Here is a 13,565-nt window from a genome sequence, read left to right as displayed (position 1 = left end):
TCAGATGCCAGAAAATATATTTGTATTTTTTCCCCTAAGTTTAAAGCTAAAAAATAATTTTGTAACATTGTGATCAAAGGCAACTTCTTCTGTCAATTTCATAAATTTCATAATAGATTAAAGTGGAGGATACAGAAATAAACAGTAATCATATGATACATGCCTCTAATACTCGTGTGTTATTATTAAAAGAAGTTATATTGTCCATCAATGTGAAAAATATCTAAAACAAAACAAGTCGAAATAAAGATTAGTGGATAGTTTTTTTTTTTTACTTAACCATGCGTGAAGGTTGGACAAATTTATTGGGTTGTTGAATATTGTTAAAATTAATTGAAAATCACAAATTTTAATGAGTTAGATCTCACATTTAACGAGTCTTTATACTGATTTTATATTTTTCAATAATAGAGCGCTTTGGTAAAAATATATTAAAACTATGTAACTAGTATTCTTTTGTTAAAAACTTAATTAAATAATTATGGATTGAGCTCTCGAAGTACTTTTGCATATATTTAAAAAAACGAAGATGGAATGAGGTCATAAGCTTACGAGTCTTATAAAATATTGGATCTTATATTAAAAATAAACATTTTATGTTTATGTTAAAACATGTATTTCTTAGTCTTCGTGTGACAACATTAACATCATATAAAGTGGAAAAGAAAAAATTGGAACAGAGAGAATAATATTTTTTCTTGAACGTAGGTTCGGGCTTCATTTAAGCATGCCAACAGTTTTAACCTTTAAGAAAATAGAAACTTGATTGGTATTTATAACAAATAAAAATAATATTTATAAAAAAATGATGTTATATCGATAAATAAGATTTATTATAGTGACATAACTTGAATGAATGCGTGAAATTGAGACGGTGAGACTGAGATCACCTTTTCCTTTTACTTTGTTTTGTCTTTCGTTTCTGTTTAATTGTGAGTGAGCTGATTGGTGTGGTGTGGACCTTTCTGATCCTCCCAGTAACATGCCTTTGTTAGGCCATACATATATAAGTTCACGCCAACTCTCTATTTCCAGTACTACTTTTTACAATAATCTTGTGTCATTTGTATTCAAAATAAAACACACACAAAAACACAATAAATACTATTTTACGATTCATGCCATCATGCCACCTTTATCCTAAAACATTAGTTTAGAAAATAATACAGAAAATGAATTTTAATTTGGTAATTTAGTAGAAAATAATCAGAGAAGATGAAATTAAAAAAGAAAAGTGAGTCTCATTATTAATACTTTTCCATTCTATTTTTTTATCAAAATTTCTCCTTATCCTTTATCTCTTTCCTTTCCAGCAAACACCTTTATTTTCACATTTTTTCCTCATCCATTTTATTTTCATGTACTGCATTTCTCAAAACAGACCATTATAGACTAGGAGAGCTTTACCTGGTCCGTGAGAATGTGAAACGTTCTCGGTTTTGTCTTCGGAACCAAGAACTTTCATGTACACGAATTTAATCTTGAGTTGCTGGTAACACTAACATGCCCTGACCATACTGATATATTCTCTGTACAAAAATACAAACTAATAAACTTATTAGAAGATGCCAACAAGCCTCAACTCAACACAACGGTTTGGAAAGTGCTTTGCTTTCCTGAACACTGTATACACAAAACGGACCTAAAAATGTAAAAGAGGGCAAAACAGGACCTAATGCCTAAACTGATGAGATTTGAATCTCTAAAATTTGTCTGGTAAAGAGATGCGAGGGATTAAAGAACTTGAGAGAAAGGTTATTAAACTCTTGGATAACGTGAGCGCCCCTTCTTCTTTAAGAACTCAGGGATCTCAACAAAACCACCATCAGTGAAAGAGGAAGACCGCCTATTGATACCAATGGTTTCTCCTTGTATGAGTTGACTGCCCTGCATTTTGGACAAAAAGCACAATCATGTAGGTATTGCACCAGAGAGGAGAAGAGGGACTGGGTAGGGCTGCCTTAACTTTCCTCTTGACGCTTGAAGAGGGATTGGCGCACCAAGGGAAAAGAGGTCATACCTGTGTAGGCCTCCCTTCACTTTCCTCTTGACGCTTGAATCCAGTTGCAATTAGTGTTATGCTTACCTATTAAATGGCAAATTTGAAAAATGATAGGACAGTATGAGTATTAAAAAACATATGTCGCACAAAATTAACATAAAAGCACAAATCTTAAAAGAGAAAATCAATGTTTTAAGTTCAAAAGCCGATAGAGAGAGTTTAAAATTTTATTTTATCCTCTGAAGACCTAAATAATTAATAGAATGCTTAAAATTAACTTTCAGTGACATTGAAAGCTGTAAAAGAAAGGACAAATGTCTTTAGGAAGGGCATTCATAGTAGGCTAGTAGCACATTTCAAAAATTATGTTTGAGTTGTGGTATTTTAAGTGTAGAAGGAGGAGGAGAGATAAGAGAACGACATAAAATTTGATATTAACTGAAATGTATACAATGTATGGATGGATTCTATATGTTCATAAAACCAAGAGTACCCTTATTTATTTACTTACTCTAATAATAATCCTAGGTGGTTAAGAAAACAAATTAGGATGAGGAAAAAAAAGACTAATCCCATAAGAGACAATGATAAAACATTTTTTGAAATTTTCAGTTATCCTAACAAATTAGATCAGAGAGCAGTGCAATTTAAGCATGTTTGAACTTTGAAGTGAAAAGGGTCATTTATAAAAAAACGATAATCATAATGTTTATGAAATGTGGCATGCACATGGCGAATATTTTGAAGTGTGTGCTTCCTAGAAAGAAAAGGATAATACTAGGTCTTGAACGCACTGCACAGGGATAATGTTGCCTAACTCATCTATAGGAAGAGGAATATTGACATGACATATAATTGTTGGTATAAATGATATTCAAGGGTTTGCAGAGCTTAACTTACTTGACCACTGAGTGATGGATCAATTACTGCTCCAAATATCAAATTAGCAGTGGGATCCACAAGATCATATATAACTTCAGCTGCAGCATTCACCTGTAAATGATACTATTTATATCCATAGCATACAAAAGACCATAATAAACATATGGAGTATGACGAAATTAGTAGATTGCAGATTGTTATACAGGTAGCTATTCAGAGTTCAGAACCGAAGGGTTGTTTACTTTATTTCTTTGCTCACGAAATGGATGCCAACATATGCCTGGAAGAATTATTTAGCCGCTTCAAAAACTAAGCCAGCTTGCCAGTAAAGTATGACTACAGAATTATAGTAATTGGATTACTAGATGGACTTGGGTGTCTTATACATATATTTTAAGTCTCAGATTTTTAATCCTTGCCTAATATCATGTCCATGTAAAACTTATACAATTCACAATCATCTCAATCATGTAAGAACGTATCACGATGGAATCAGCACATGGTCACGAGATTCAATTATTCAGAAAATTGTAACTTCAGTGCTTGTTATATGACCCAGATTCCAAAGGAAAAGGGGGAGATTGTATTTCAAAATAAAAAAAGGAGACCGAAAGAAAGAATGAGGGGAAAAAAGCATCATGTACGTACTCAGATCAAACAACTATCAAGTAAAGATAACCCTGTAAAGGACCAGGAATTGCTAGCTACCTCAAACAAGGTCAAATCACTTCCACCAGTTATGTTCCATACGATTCCAGTTGCCCTTTCTATGCCAATATCTAGTAAAGGTGACTGGATGGCATTTAATGCAGCATCTCTTGCCCTTGTTTTCCCTTCAAAATAAAAAGAACCAAGATAAATTTCAATTTTTCAATAATAAATGAAACTATGGATCAAGATATGCTGCTCATCAATTTGGATCACCCTCCTCCTTCCCCATAAAAAAAGTGTACAGCAATAAGAGAATAATATATTTATATTTTAATAATTGATCAGTACAGGGTTAAAATTTTATTGTTGAGGACCGGGAATGAATTTTCTACATCAATGTGTATTTCTCCACAACTTTAAAGTGCAATGACCTTCAGAATTCATTATACAATCTTCATCTTGCTTTGTTTGGTTGCAATATGAGATAGTTTCAAGTTGAAGCTTTCAACTCTCAAGGCAATGCCTCTAAAACAACTTTGGTCAAATAATACTTCCCCTTTAGTTATAGACATGACCCATATGATAAGGTAAAGTTTATAATTGTCTTTCTTCATACATAGTTCAAGCAACACACTACCCTCTACAAACATTAATATAATTTAGTTAGCAAAGCAGAGGTTTAGAAACAACCCATTGCCATATATTAAATTTGCGCACTAGCTTCAAAACGAGAGGACTTTCATTTCAGGACATACACTCTTTCTAAGCTATCACTTCTTTCACATTTTTTGTTCCTCTCAAATGCAATTTTTTTAAATCTAATCATTTCTAATTCGAATTTTAATTTGATACATCATAGAAAATTTGAGTTTTACATTGGCTACCAAGAGGCCAACAAAAGCCTCCTCCTTCCCCAATATATATCAATGAGTATTAATTCAAATAATTCATTTTCATAATCTTATTAATTTCAAAAGTATCATCTCTTTAATTTATTACTATCTATTACAATAAATTCTCGTTAGTGACAGTGAAGACATTTATTATACATTTTTCTTTCTTAAAGATACCTGATTTCTCAACAATGAATCAATGATACTTTTTATTTTAATTTTTTTTAAATTTATATTTTTAAATTTAATTAAATTTAGAAATAACCATACTATGTACGGAAAACTCGCTAGTTATTTAGGTCAAATAGAAGATCAGGATTCAGGACCAGCAATGGATCTCCATCTGCAGTTCCCATCCCATACATACCAGTTGCAGTTCCTATCCCCATAAGTGAAGAACCTGCATTGGCCATTATAGCTCGAACATCAGCAAAGTCGACATTCACCAATCCTGGTATCTGCAATTAATTAACAAAATAAGTATTAGTGATTTCAGACTAACACCATCAACTTTGAGACATGGGAAATATATAACCAGGTCATCTGATTAACTAATGGTAAAAGATAATTCTGAACTAACATATCATACAAATTAGTAAATCAGGTAAGGACTGCTGAATTGTCAAAAAATCCCTCAAGGTTTCTATTTCATTCTTTCTTCCTTATTTACTCCATTTACAATCAAGATTTGATAGGAAAGAAAAAACGAAAGGAATGTCATTGTTCGTGTTCAAAGATCTTAATGATTCCATACCGTAATAATATCAGATATACCACGTACACCTTGTCGAAGAATATCATCAGCCAGATTGAATGCTTCAGTTACAGGGGTAGATTGAGAAACTGCAGTCAGCAGTTTATCATTTGGAATAACTATCAGTGTATCAACATTATCTCTTAAGGCTGCAATTCCTTCTTGTGCTTGAACTGCCCGTCTTCGTCCTTCAAAAGAAAAGGGAGTTGTGACAATACCAACAGTCAGTATACCCATTGACTTTGTGATACCAGCAATAACTGGAGCTCCACCGGTGCCAGTTCCTCCACCCATTCCGGCCTGCACAAATGAATTCTAGTTTTTCAAGTTTACTGGCAACAGTGAACAGTTTTGTTGAACTGGAAAATTTTGAAAAATGATAAAGTTAAGGATTTCAAAAATCATGAAATGCTGGTTCCTTGTTTCTAACAGGCCTTAAACAACAATTATAATTAATAAAAAAATTGAAAACAACAAAGACCAGAATTTTATACATGCGCTAATAATTTCCTCCTAAAATTGATAAAGAAACATTGCATGCACGTTATTTGCCATCATAGATATTTCAACTTCTTAATTACTTACTTAAAAAGAAAGAAAACCCTATAATTTATGATTCAAAGTGACGTCGCAGGAAAATGATATGTTTATAGCAATATTTAGACATGTTGACAATCTAAGGGTGGCAATCCACAATGAAATATATATTTTTTCACAAAGAAATGTAAAAGATGACAAAGTGCCTGTGATTATAAATGATAGCTTCCGATGAGAGTGGAAATCAGCCACTAAGCTGTATGGTGATTGATGTGTACAGCCTTTTTTTTCACAGAAAGCAGATAAATTACGATCACAGGTGTTGCAATCAATTTTGACATGTTAGTTCTCATTTATCAGAAAGAACTAGTGTGCTTTTATTTTAGTGAGGGAGTTTTTAGTCACAACTTACCTTATGATGATATTATGCAAGACTTCGTTTTGGAAATTGATTGTACAATCTCTGTTTCATCCCTATTAAAGTTACCCCTCCACAAAAGAATTAACAGTCCAACACCATTTAAGAGCATACATAGAAAGTGAATGTGATAAAGAGCCATTAGATATAGCTAAGATACTCCCAAATTTAAACATCTTGGTGAAATGTAAAAATCCCAAAGAGTGGTTCACAAAACGATAAGTGCCAAGTTACATAGGTAAAATAACTTAGACCATGCACTTGAATGCCGCCATAACAGATGATAAAGGGAGCATGCAGAATAAACATTTAAGCCCCCACACCAGTGTAACCCCTCATATGTAGTCCCTTGATATCCTTGTGGCCTATTCCACCTTCCACGACACATATTCTATTACGATGTCATTTATTTTTTCTACGGAAACATACACAACGACAACCTAGTTCAAATTTTAATTTTATAAAGACAAATTCAGGTATTACAATAGCATATATGATAAACCATGTCAGGTAGTGGTGAGAAAGGCATTACAAACAAAATTCACAATGCAAACCTGCAATGCAGTTAGCATAAGCTATATCTCTAAGGAAAAGTGGTTAACAGAACATACAGTGACAAAGACCATATCAGCTCCATAAACTGCCTCCTGTATTGATTCCTTGCTTTCCTTGGCAGCATTCATACCAATCTCAGGGTTACCACCAGCGCCAAGACCTCGCGTAAGCTCCTCACCGATTTGCAACCGGTTCTGAGGAATAACTGGCGACATTCTCATGGCCTGAATATCAGTATTAACAATCCAGAACTCAACACCATTCATGGAACTCTCTATCATACGATTGACTGCATTTGACCCACCTCCACCCACACCAATGACTTTGATCTTAGCTTCATTGTAGTTACTTGGATTCATGGTGGCTTCTAAGCTTTCAGCAACCTTTCCACCTGATACATCCTTTCTAGGTCTAGGGTTGTTCAATGCACTCCCTCCTTCTCCTCTAAGCATTGAAACCTCAGGGTGCAGATCCAGAAAAGGATCTTTGCGACTTATACTATGGGAATTCGTGGAGCACTTCACTTGAATCGAACCACACTTTCTACTGCTGCCAAACACGTACTTGCTCTCTTGAATTTTCAAAGAGAACAATCTGCCACCGTGATTCTCAGAAATTGTTCTTCCTCCAACAACAGCCAGCACCCCCGCTGAATTTCTAGCATTCGAAGGTGCATAATAGGTAGCCATTTTCACAGTACTGAAATAGCGGCTTCTGAAAAATTCACGAAAAAACTAGCAGCAGTAAATTCAATACGTGAATGTTGCAATTCGCTCGAAATTCCTTCGTCCTATACCTGTTAGCCAAAATAAATGAATAAATTAATAGAGAATCACCGAATATTAGGTCATGCGTGAAAAAAATCAAGTAAACGATGCCGGTGCGGGGCTGTTAACGGTGATAATAGAAGTGGATGAAATGCGCGAAAAGGGAGAATCAGCGAATGTTACACTTAAAAAGCATAAAAATGGAGATGTGTAATGTGAAAGTTGAAGAGTAAATGCGAAAGATTGCGGAGATTAGAGGAAGAGAGAAAACCTGCAAAACTGAAGGGGTCTGAGAGAGTGAGAGTAGCATTTGAGTGGTGATATGGAAAGGAGCAGTGGAATTATTCTCTCAGAGTGAGCGTGTTTGCATTTTGAGGTGTTTTGTTTTTGTTGATAAGTGAGAAATGAAATTGGTCCTCAAGGTGGGTTTTGTTTGGGTGTGATGAGCGTCCCAATGCCAACGCCAACACCATATACAGACAGGACCAGCTTTGGAATTGAAAACCCCTACTCGACGAGAGGGCTTTTCTTTTCAATAACCTCTCTTCTATCTTTCTTACCTAAAAAAAATTAATCAGTGTTAGAACAAAATTAATGTTCTTAAATTAAATGAAAAATAAATAATTAAATATAGTCATAGACAACATAAATTGTTTTACATTATTAACCAATACAATTATTATTGAAATAATTTTAAAATATTTATTACAGAAATACGTTTAGAAATTTCAAATAATTATTATAAAAATGATCAAGTTTATTATATTTAGATTAGAGTATAAACTTATCACATAAGTTATTAAATTATAAATGAGTTTAATTAATTATCTAAAAAGGTAAATTTTATTAATTGCATGTTTGCATATGTAAATGATTCACGTCAAAATACTGAGTCATCACATAAGTAATATTTGCTTCACACATAGGTATATATAGAACTATTTTGAATTATTAATATATTTAGAATAATAATATTTTAATCTATTATTTTTTACCCATTCTTAATCTATCATTTTAATCATTCTTCAATTCTCATATTAGACCATTCAAAAAATTAAAATAGATAATAAAAGAATTATTGAAATAAAAGATTATAAGTGAATGAAAAAAATGAGAATGACTCCTATTTTTTCTTTTATTTTTAATCTGTATTATTTGACATGATTTAACGCAGATTATTAATTAATATATCACTATTTTTTTTAAATTAATTATCTATACTAAATTACCACGTCAGGGAATGGGAAAGGATGACAGTAATACTAAGATTTTCCTAAAAAAATAATCCAAATATTATTATTCATATATTTATATATAATTTGTCTAATAACTGTACGTTGTTGTTTGAGCTTTGATAACATTACCGATGAGGTGACAAATTTGGCCACACAAGCACAGGGCATAGGTTTCATCGGGAACGTTCTACGAATAGCCTAGCATAGCCACAAACGTGGTGGCCACGCGCCAAACCTGAAAAAAAGAGGAACCATCCTAAAACAAGTGGACACGAATAGTTAATCTTCGATGGCTTCGAAGGCGATGAGCGTGGCAGCGGAGAAGATAGGGACGGCGGCCCGCCGCCAAGCCGTGTCGTTGACGGATGCAGCAGCCTCGCGAATACGGCAGCTGCTACAGCAGCGTCAGAGGCCCTTCTTGAAGCTCGGAGTCAAGGCTCGCGGCTGCAACGGCTTATCCTACACTCTCAATTACGCAGGTCTCTCACTCTTTCCGTTCATCTATTCGCGAAATATCGTATATATTCTAGATTTGTGGAACATTTTTTTTTCTCAAATAACTTTACTGAATTCAATTTGAATATGATTTTTTCGTCCTGGAATCGCTGCGGTTTAATCATAGGAGAAAGTTTGATCCTAAATTATTTATCTTAGGCTCGTTAAATTACCTTTCTTATGAATAGGATTATCCATTCGGTTTTTTAATCTTTAAAAGGAGTGTTCGACGATTTACTTTTCGAGGAATTTTGCATCGGTGCTTGTGAATGACCGATTTTTCTCGATTTTTATGCCATGCTCCTATGATTATCGTCTTTGAGATCGCGTATCATCATAATCTGGATTGATTTACTGTGCTTTTTCGTTGGATGTCTTGTGTCTTTGGTTTCTATACATGCCGCGTTAACGCATACTAGGGCAAAATGCTCAATTCATTGTCCTCATAAGAATTGTGGACGATTAAAATGAGTAAGTAAAATTGAAAGTCACATCTGAGATGATTAAATAAGTCATACCTAAAGGAAATGACCTTACCTAACAACGTAAGTACTAAGACGATGAATGTAAGTGATGGCAATAATCAACAAAAAGGACTTTTATCCACTGGGTGAATTCTGCCGCATGCATCATTCAGCACCACGGAGCTCTACTGAAAATTAAAACGTTTTTAACTTGTCTTAGCTCACCTCTAAAAACTTTGTTAACCCATCTCTTATGAAACTTACATTCCATTGTCATACTGTTACATAACTCAAGTTTAGAAGATTTTCCCCCGTGATTAATTGACTCCAAATACACACTAGTTAAACACAGGAATTGAGGAATGTGAAATACTAAGGTAAAAAATTGACCTTTAGTGGTAATGTATTCTTACAAAAATCTCATATGTCCTAAATATGAGTAACATGGATAAAAGTTTAATTCTATTGGGAATTTTCTATTTTTGTTGACTGATTATTCCTTTCAATTGTGGTGAGCTGGAGTTGGATGCATTATTGCATTATGAGTTATGACTTTTTAATCTAAGTTTCCTGTTGTTTTTTACAGATGAAAAAGGAAGGTTTGATGAGTTGGTTGAGGATAAGGGTGTTAAGATATTGATTGATCCAAAGGCCCTTATGCATGTCATTGGAACTAAAATGGATTTTGTAGATGACAAACTGAGGTAAATATTTTCCCTAACACTTTTTCTTCATGCTCAACTTGTATATTTCTTCTGTTTTGCTATGTTTTGTTTGTTGTATTGTGCTTTAAGAATGGGATGATAAATCTATCTATAAGCGGTAATCATATTTTGGCTGGGACTTGGGACTCAGATATGTTAAGATTATCGTTTTAAACTGCTCCATCTACATCAAAATCAGTTGTTGATTGCTTATCCCTTTTTCTGTTGGTTGCTTTTTAGATGTAGAAATTCAGCCTCTATCAATTATCAGTTTCCATGGGAACTGTCTGAAATTGGGAAGTATTCATATTTTTAATAATTCATTGTTAATTGAATCTGCTTGCCAATTTTCTGGATGTAAAACTGAAAATGTTTTTAGTGATAAGTCTCATTCAAAGTTGATATTAAGGATTTCTGTCTATTCTGGTTCTGGTGGTTAAAATTGGACTCATTATGACGTAATAGCACATGAAAGAAAGTAGATCAGATGTATGAGTTTGTTATTGGGTTACTTCTAATTGAATACTTCCGGATATATTTGTGTTCTAATTGATCTTAATTATGGATCTGTATCCTTTAACTAATTTAGTAGAGCACGAACTACAAACTATGTGTCCAAGTAGGTAGATTTGAATCTTATTTCTTACTTAGTACTGAAACTCAACACAGATGATGTGATTCGATCATCAAATAATCATACTTGATTACTCCCAAGACATAAATAGAATCATTTTTAAGGGAATTTAGTTTATAAAATATATCTATATTTGTAATGGGGTGTGTACGAATGCTACGGTAAGTAACTGTTTTCTGTTATTCTTTAGGAGAACCACGTAATTATTCTACTGTGGACGAATCTAATCATACTGTCTTGGTGGCATCGACTTCACTTTAATCCCATACCCAAATCTGTTAAGTGTACACATAAGTAACATTCCGGCTCTTCCACCTTGAAAAGATAAAAAAGAAACACAGTATTAAAAACAAGTAGTGCGTGTGTTCCACTCCTGTAACAGAATTTAATGCTTGTTAATCTTTTAGTATTAAAACTAGTAGTCTAGTGGTGTGGGTGTGGGTGTGTGAGGGCTTCTTATTTATTTTATCTCCTTTTTTATCCAATCATGTTGGACTGTGAATAAATAATAAAATAAGAATAAGAATTTCATCCATGTTAATTAACTGAGATTACCTCAACAATGTCCACCTTAGCATCATTGGCTAATTCACTGAATTCTTTATACAGGAAAATAGTTAAGAGCATAACTAACACTTGCAATGTGTAAAGTACATGACTTATGACATGTAGAAGGCTGTTTGTCTCATAGATGAGATACTCTAAATCAGTAATTTACAGAGTTATTGAATAGAGAGACATAGTCATCTTATAGATGAGATACGCTAAATCAGTAATTTACAGAGTTATTGAATAGAGACACATAGTCATGCAGAAACTATCACTCAAAAACAAAAAACAAATATATTTAAAGCTTATGACAAATATTGGTAAACACATACATTGCATTGTATGAAATCGTCATCACAAAACTTTCTCCTTCTTGGAAACCAGCCAATCAATTATAGAGTTTAAGTAACATGCAAATATGTTCTTACTGCACACATAACATATTTGCCAGAAGAGTTGAATCCAGATGTGATGTCATTACTATGATTTATAAATACTGAGTAGGTGTGTAGAGAGAGAATTGAAACACAGATGCATTAAATATATTAAGCTTTAGAAGACATTAATTTGATTAGATTCTCTTCAAGGGAATGCAGCTAACGTTTTATCTTCATTTAGGAATTGCATATTTGGGCATTGATCTGCTCATGACAGAAACTATATACCACCTCTGTTACTCTGACTGTGCGGTAATTCGGGCTTTTGGAGTAGTCAATTATTTCTTATGTAACTGTGTTATGCTGACCTCTGGTAATGATTAGTGTTTTTCTATCTCAAATATATGCATCACTGAAGGACGCCATTAACGAAAGGGCAGGAAAATTATTGTACAGTTTTTGTGTTGTACTCGTTTTTGTTGCTTGGTTCATCTGTTTATCTTCCTTTCTTCTTTTCCTAATGTGAACTATTGCTTTGTTTTTTTTTTTTTTTCTTTTGCTTTTCTTTTAACCACTGCTCTTTTTTGCTTCTCCTGTCAGATCGGAATTTATTTTCGTCAATCCAAATTCTAAAGGTCAGTGTGGTTGTGGTGAATCTTTCATGACAACGGGCAGTAGTGGGTCTTCAAAGTCATGAAATGGTTAAAATCGCTATTCAACTAAATGGGGATCCTCACGTTATAAAGTGGTCCTGTCACTACTAAATAGATAGACATACAAGTACAACTAATGGATTTCTACAATTCTGCCTGTTTGAACGCGGAAAACCAGAGCTTTAGGTGTTCAGAACAAAAGGATACTGAGTACTGACGTGGTCTCTGTATATGAGTTCTCTGGAGCTGATGCTAATAAGGCTTATTTCAACCATTTGTATTGTAATATCATTTATTCGTATGATTCTTATTCATCATGTAAAATTCTTTAAATCATGAAAATTGTAGTTTGTAGGTTAACAATATCTTGGAAATAATTTAAGTTTAAAATATCATTCAACGTATTCACAACTGAAGAAACTTTTCTTAGAATTCTTTGGTCAGCTTAGATACCTTTCACCTGAATTATTACCAGTTATCATTTCTGATTGAATGACATAGCCTTAAGCTACACACGCTGGGACGTAAGGAAAGAAACTCCATTAAGTTCTTGAATATGCTGATAGGTGTTTTAAGGATGCGGATATTATGAACATTGAATTTTAAAAATTTATAGATAATTAAAATATTAAATAAATCTTAACTTTATTAATTATTAATGTATTTTTATTTATTTAGAGAATAAAAATATTTATTAGTGTTGTACATTTGTAATTGATAATTTATTTGATAAAAAAATTGAAAAATTGAAAAATAATAAAATAATTATATTTTAATATTATTAAAAGTTAAATATTAAAAAATAACAAAAATAAATATTATTTGTTTTTAAAAATATAAACAATATTATATTAATTTTTTTATTAGAAAAATAATATTTTATTTTCCATTAATTTTTTTAAAAAATTGTTTAATTATATTTTAATTTTTAACAACATAAAAATATAATTATGTTATTATTTAATTTTTTGTGTATAGTAAATAAATTAGTATAA

The 13,565-nt window shown here is 32.8% G+C and overlaps 2 protein-coding genes across 2 annotated transcripts; one reads left to right on the top strand and one right to left on the bottom strand.

The window, feature by feature from the left end:
• Positions 1-1,486: 1,486 nt before the first annotated feature.
• On the bottom strand, positions 1,487-7,980 carry FTSZ2-1 (Tubulin/FtsZ family protein). The gene is made up of 8 exons (XM_028073314.2): positions 7,731-7,980; positions 6,749-7,488; positions 5,183-5,482; positions 4,796-4,886; positions 3,593-3,717; positions 2,903-2,995; positions 2,021-2,086; positions 1,487-1,887 (listed from the first exon to the last, which is right to left on the bottom strand). The coding sequence occupies exons 2-8, from the start codon at positions 7,379-7,381 to the stop codon at positions 1,759-1,761; spliced, it is 1,437 nt and encodes a 478-aa protein (XP_027929115.1). The 5' UTR covers positions 7,382-7,488; positions 7,731-7,980; the 3' UTR covers positions 1,487-1,758.
• Positions 7,981-8,851: 871 nt separating this feature from the next.
• Positions 8,852-12,990, top strand: LOC114173106 (Iron-sulfur cluster biosynthesis family protein). The gene is made up of 3 exons (XM_028057333.2): positions 8,852-9,173; positions 10,240-10,357; positions 12,518-12,990. The coding sequence occupies exons 1-3, from the start codon at positions 8,984-8,986 to the stop codon at positions 12,612-12,614; spliced, it is 405 nt and encodes a 134-aa protein (XP_027913134.1). The 5' UTR covers positions 8,852-8,983; the 3' UTR covers positions 12,615-12,990.
• Positions 12,991-13,565: the final 575 nt, after the last annotated feature.

The sequence above is a fragment of the Vigna unguiculata genome, chromosome 1 (assembly GCF_037176805.1).
Source record: "Vigna unguiculata cultivar grain cowpea cultivar isolate G323 ecotype 2 chromosome 1, ASM3717680v1, whole genome shotgun sequence".
Taxonomy (NCBI): domain Eukaryota; kingdom Viridiplantae; phylum Streptophyta; class Magnoliopsida; order Fabales; family Fabaceae; genus Vigna; species Vigna unguiculata.
The sequence above is the reverse complement of the archived record's forward strand: the minus strand, read 5'-3'. Positions and strand labels throughout refer to the sequence as shown.

Coding starts and splice junctions, on each gene's coding strand:
- FTSZ2-1 (XM_028073314.2), bottom strand. CDS start 7,381: ATGGCTACCTATTATGCACCTTCGAATGCTAGAAATTCAGCGGGGGTG. Junction 4,887..5,182: donor GTATATCTGATATTATTACG/GTATGGAATCAT, acceptor AATTAATTGCAG/ATACCAGGATTGGTGAATGT. Junction 3,718..4,795: donor GGGGATAGGAACTGCAACTG/GTATGTATGGGA, acceptor TTTATTTTGAAG/GGAAAACAAGGGCAAGAGAT.
- LOC114173106 (XM_028057333.2), top strand. CDS start 8,984: ATGGCTTCGAAGGCGATGAGCGTGGCAGCGGAGAAGATAGGGACGGCG. Junction 9,174..10,239: donor CTACACTCTCAATTACGCAG/GTCTCTCACTCT, acceptor TGTTTTTTACAG/ATGAAAAAGGAAGGTTTGAT. Junction 10,358..12,517: donor TTTGTAGATGACAAACTGAG/GTAAATATTTTC, acceptor TTCTCCTGTCAG/ATCGGAATTTATTTTCGTCA.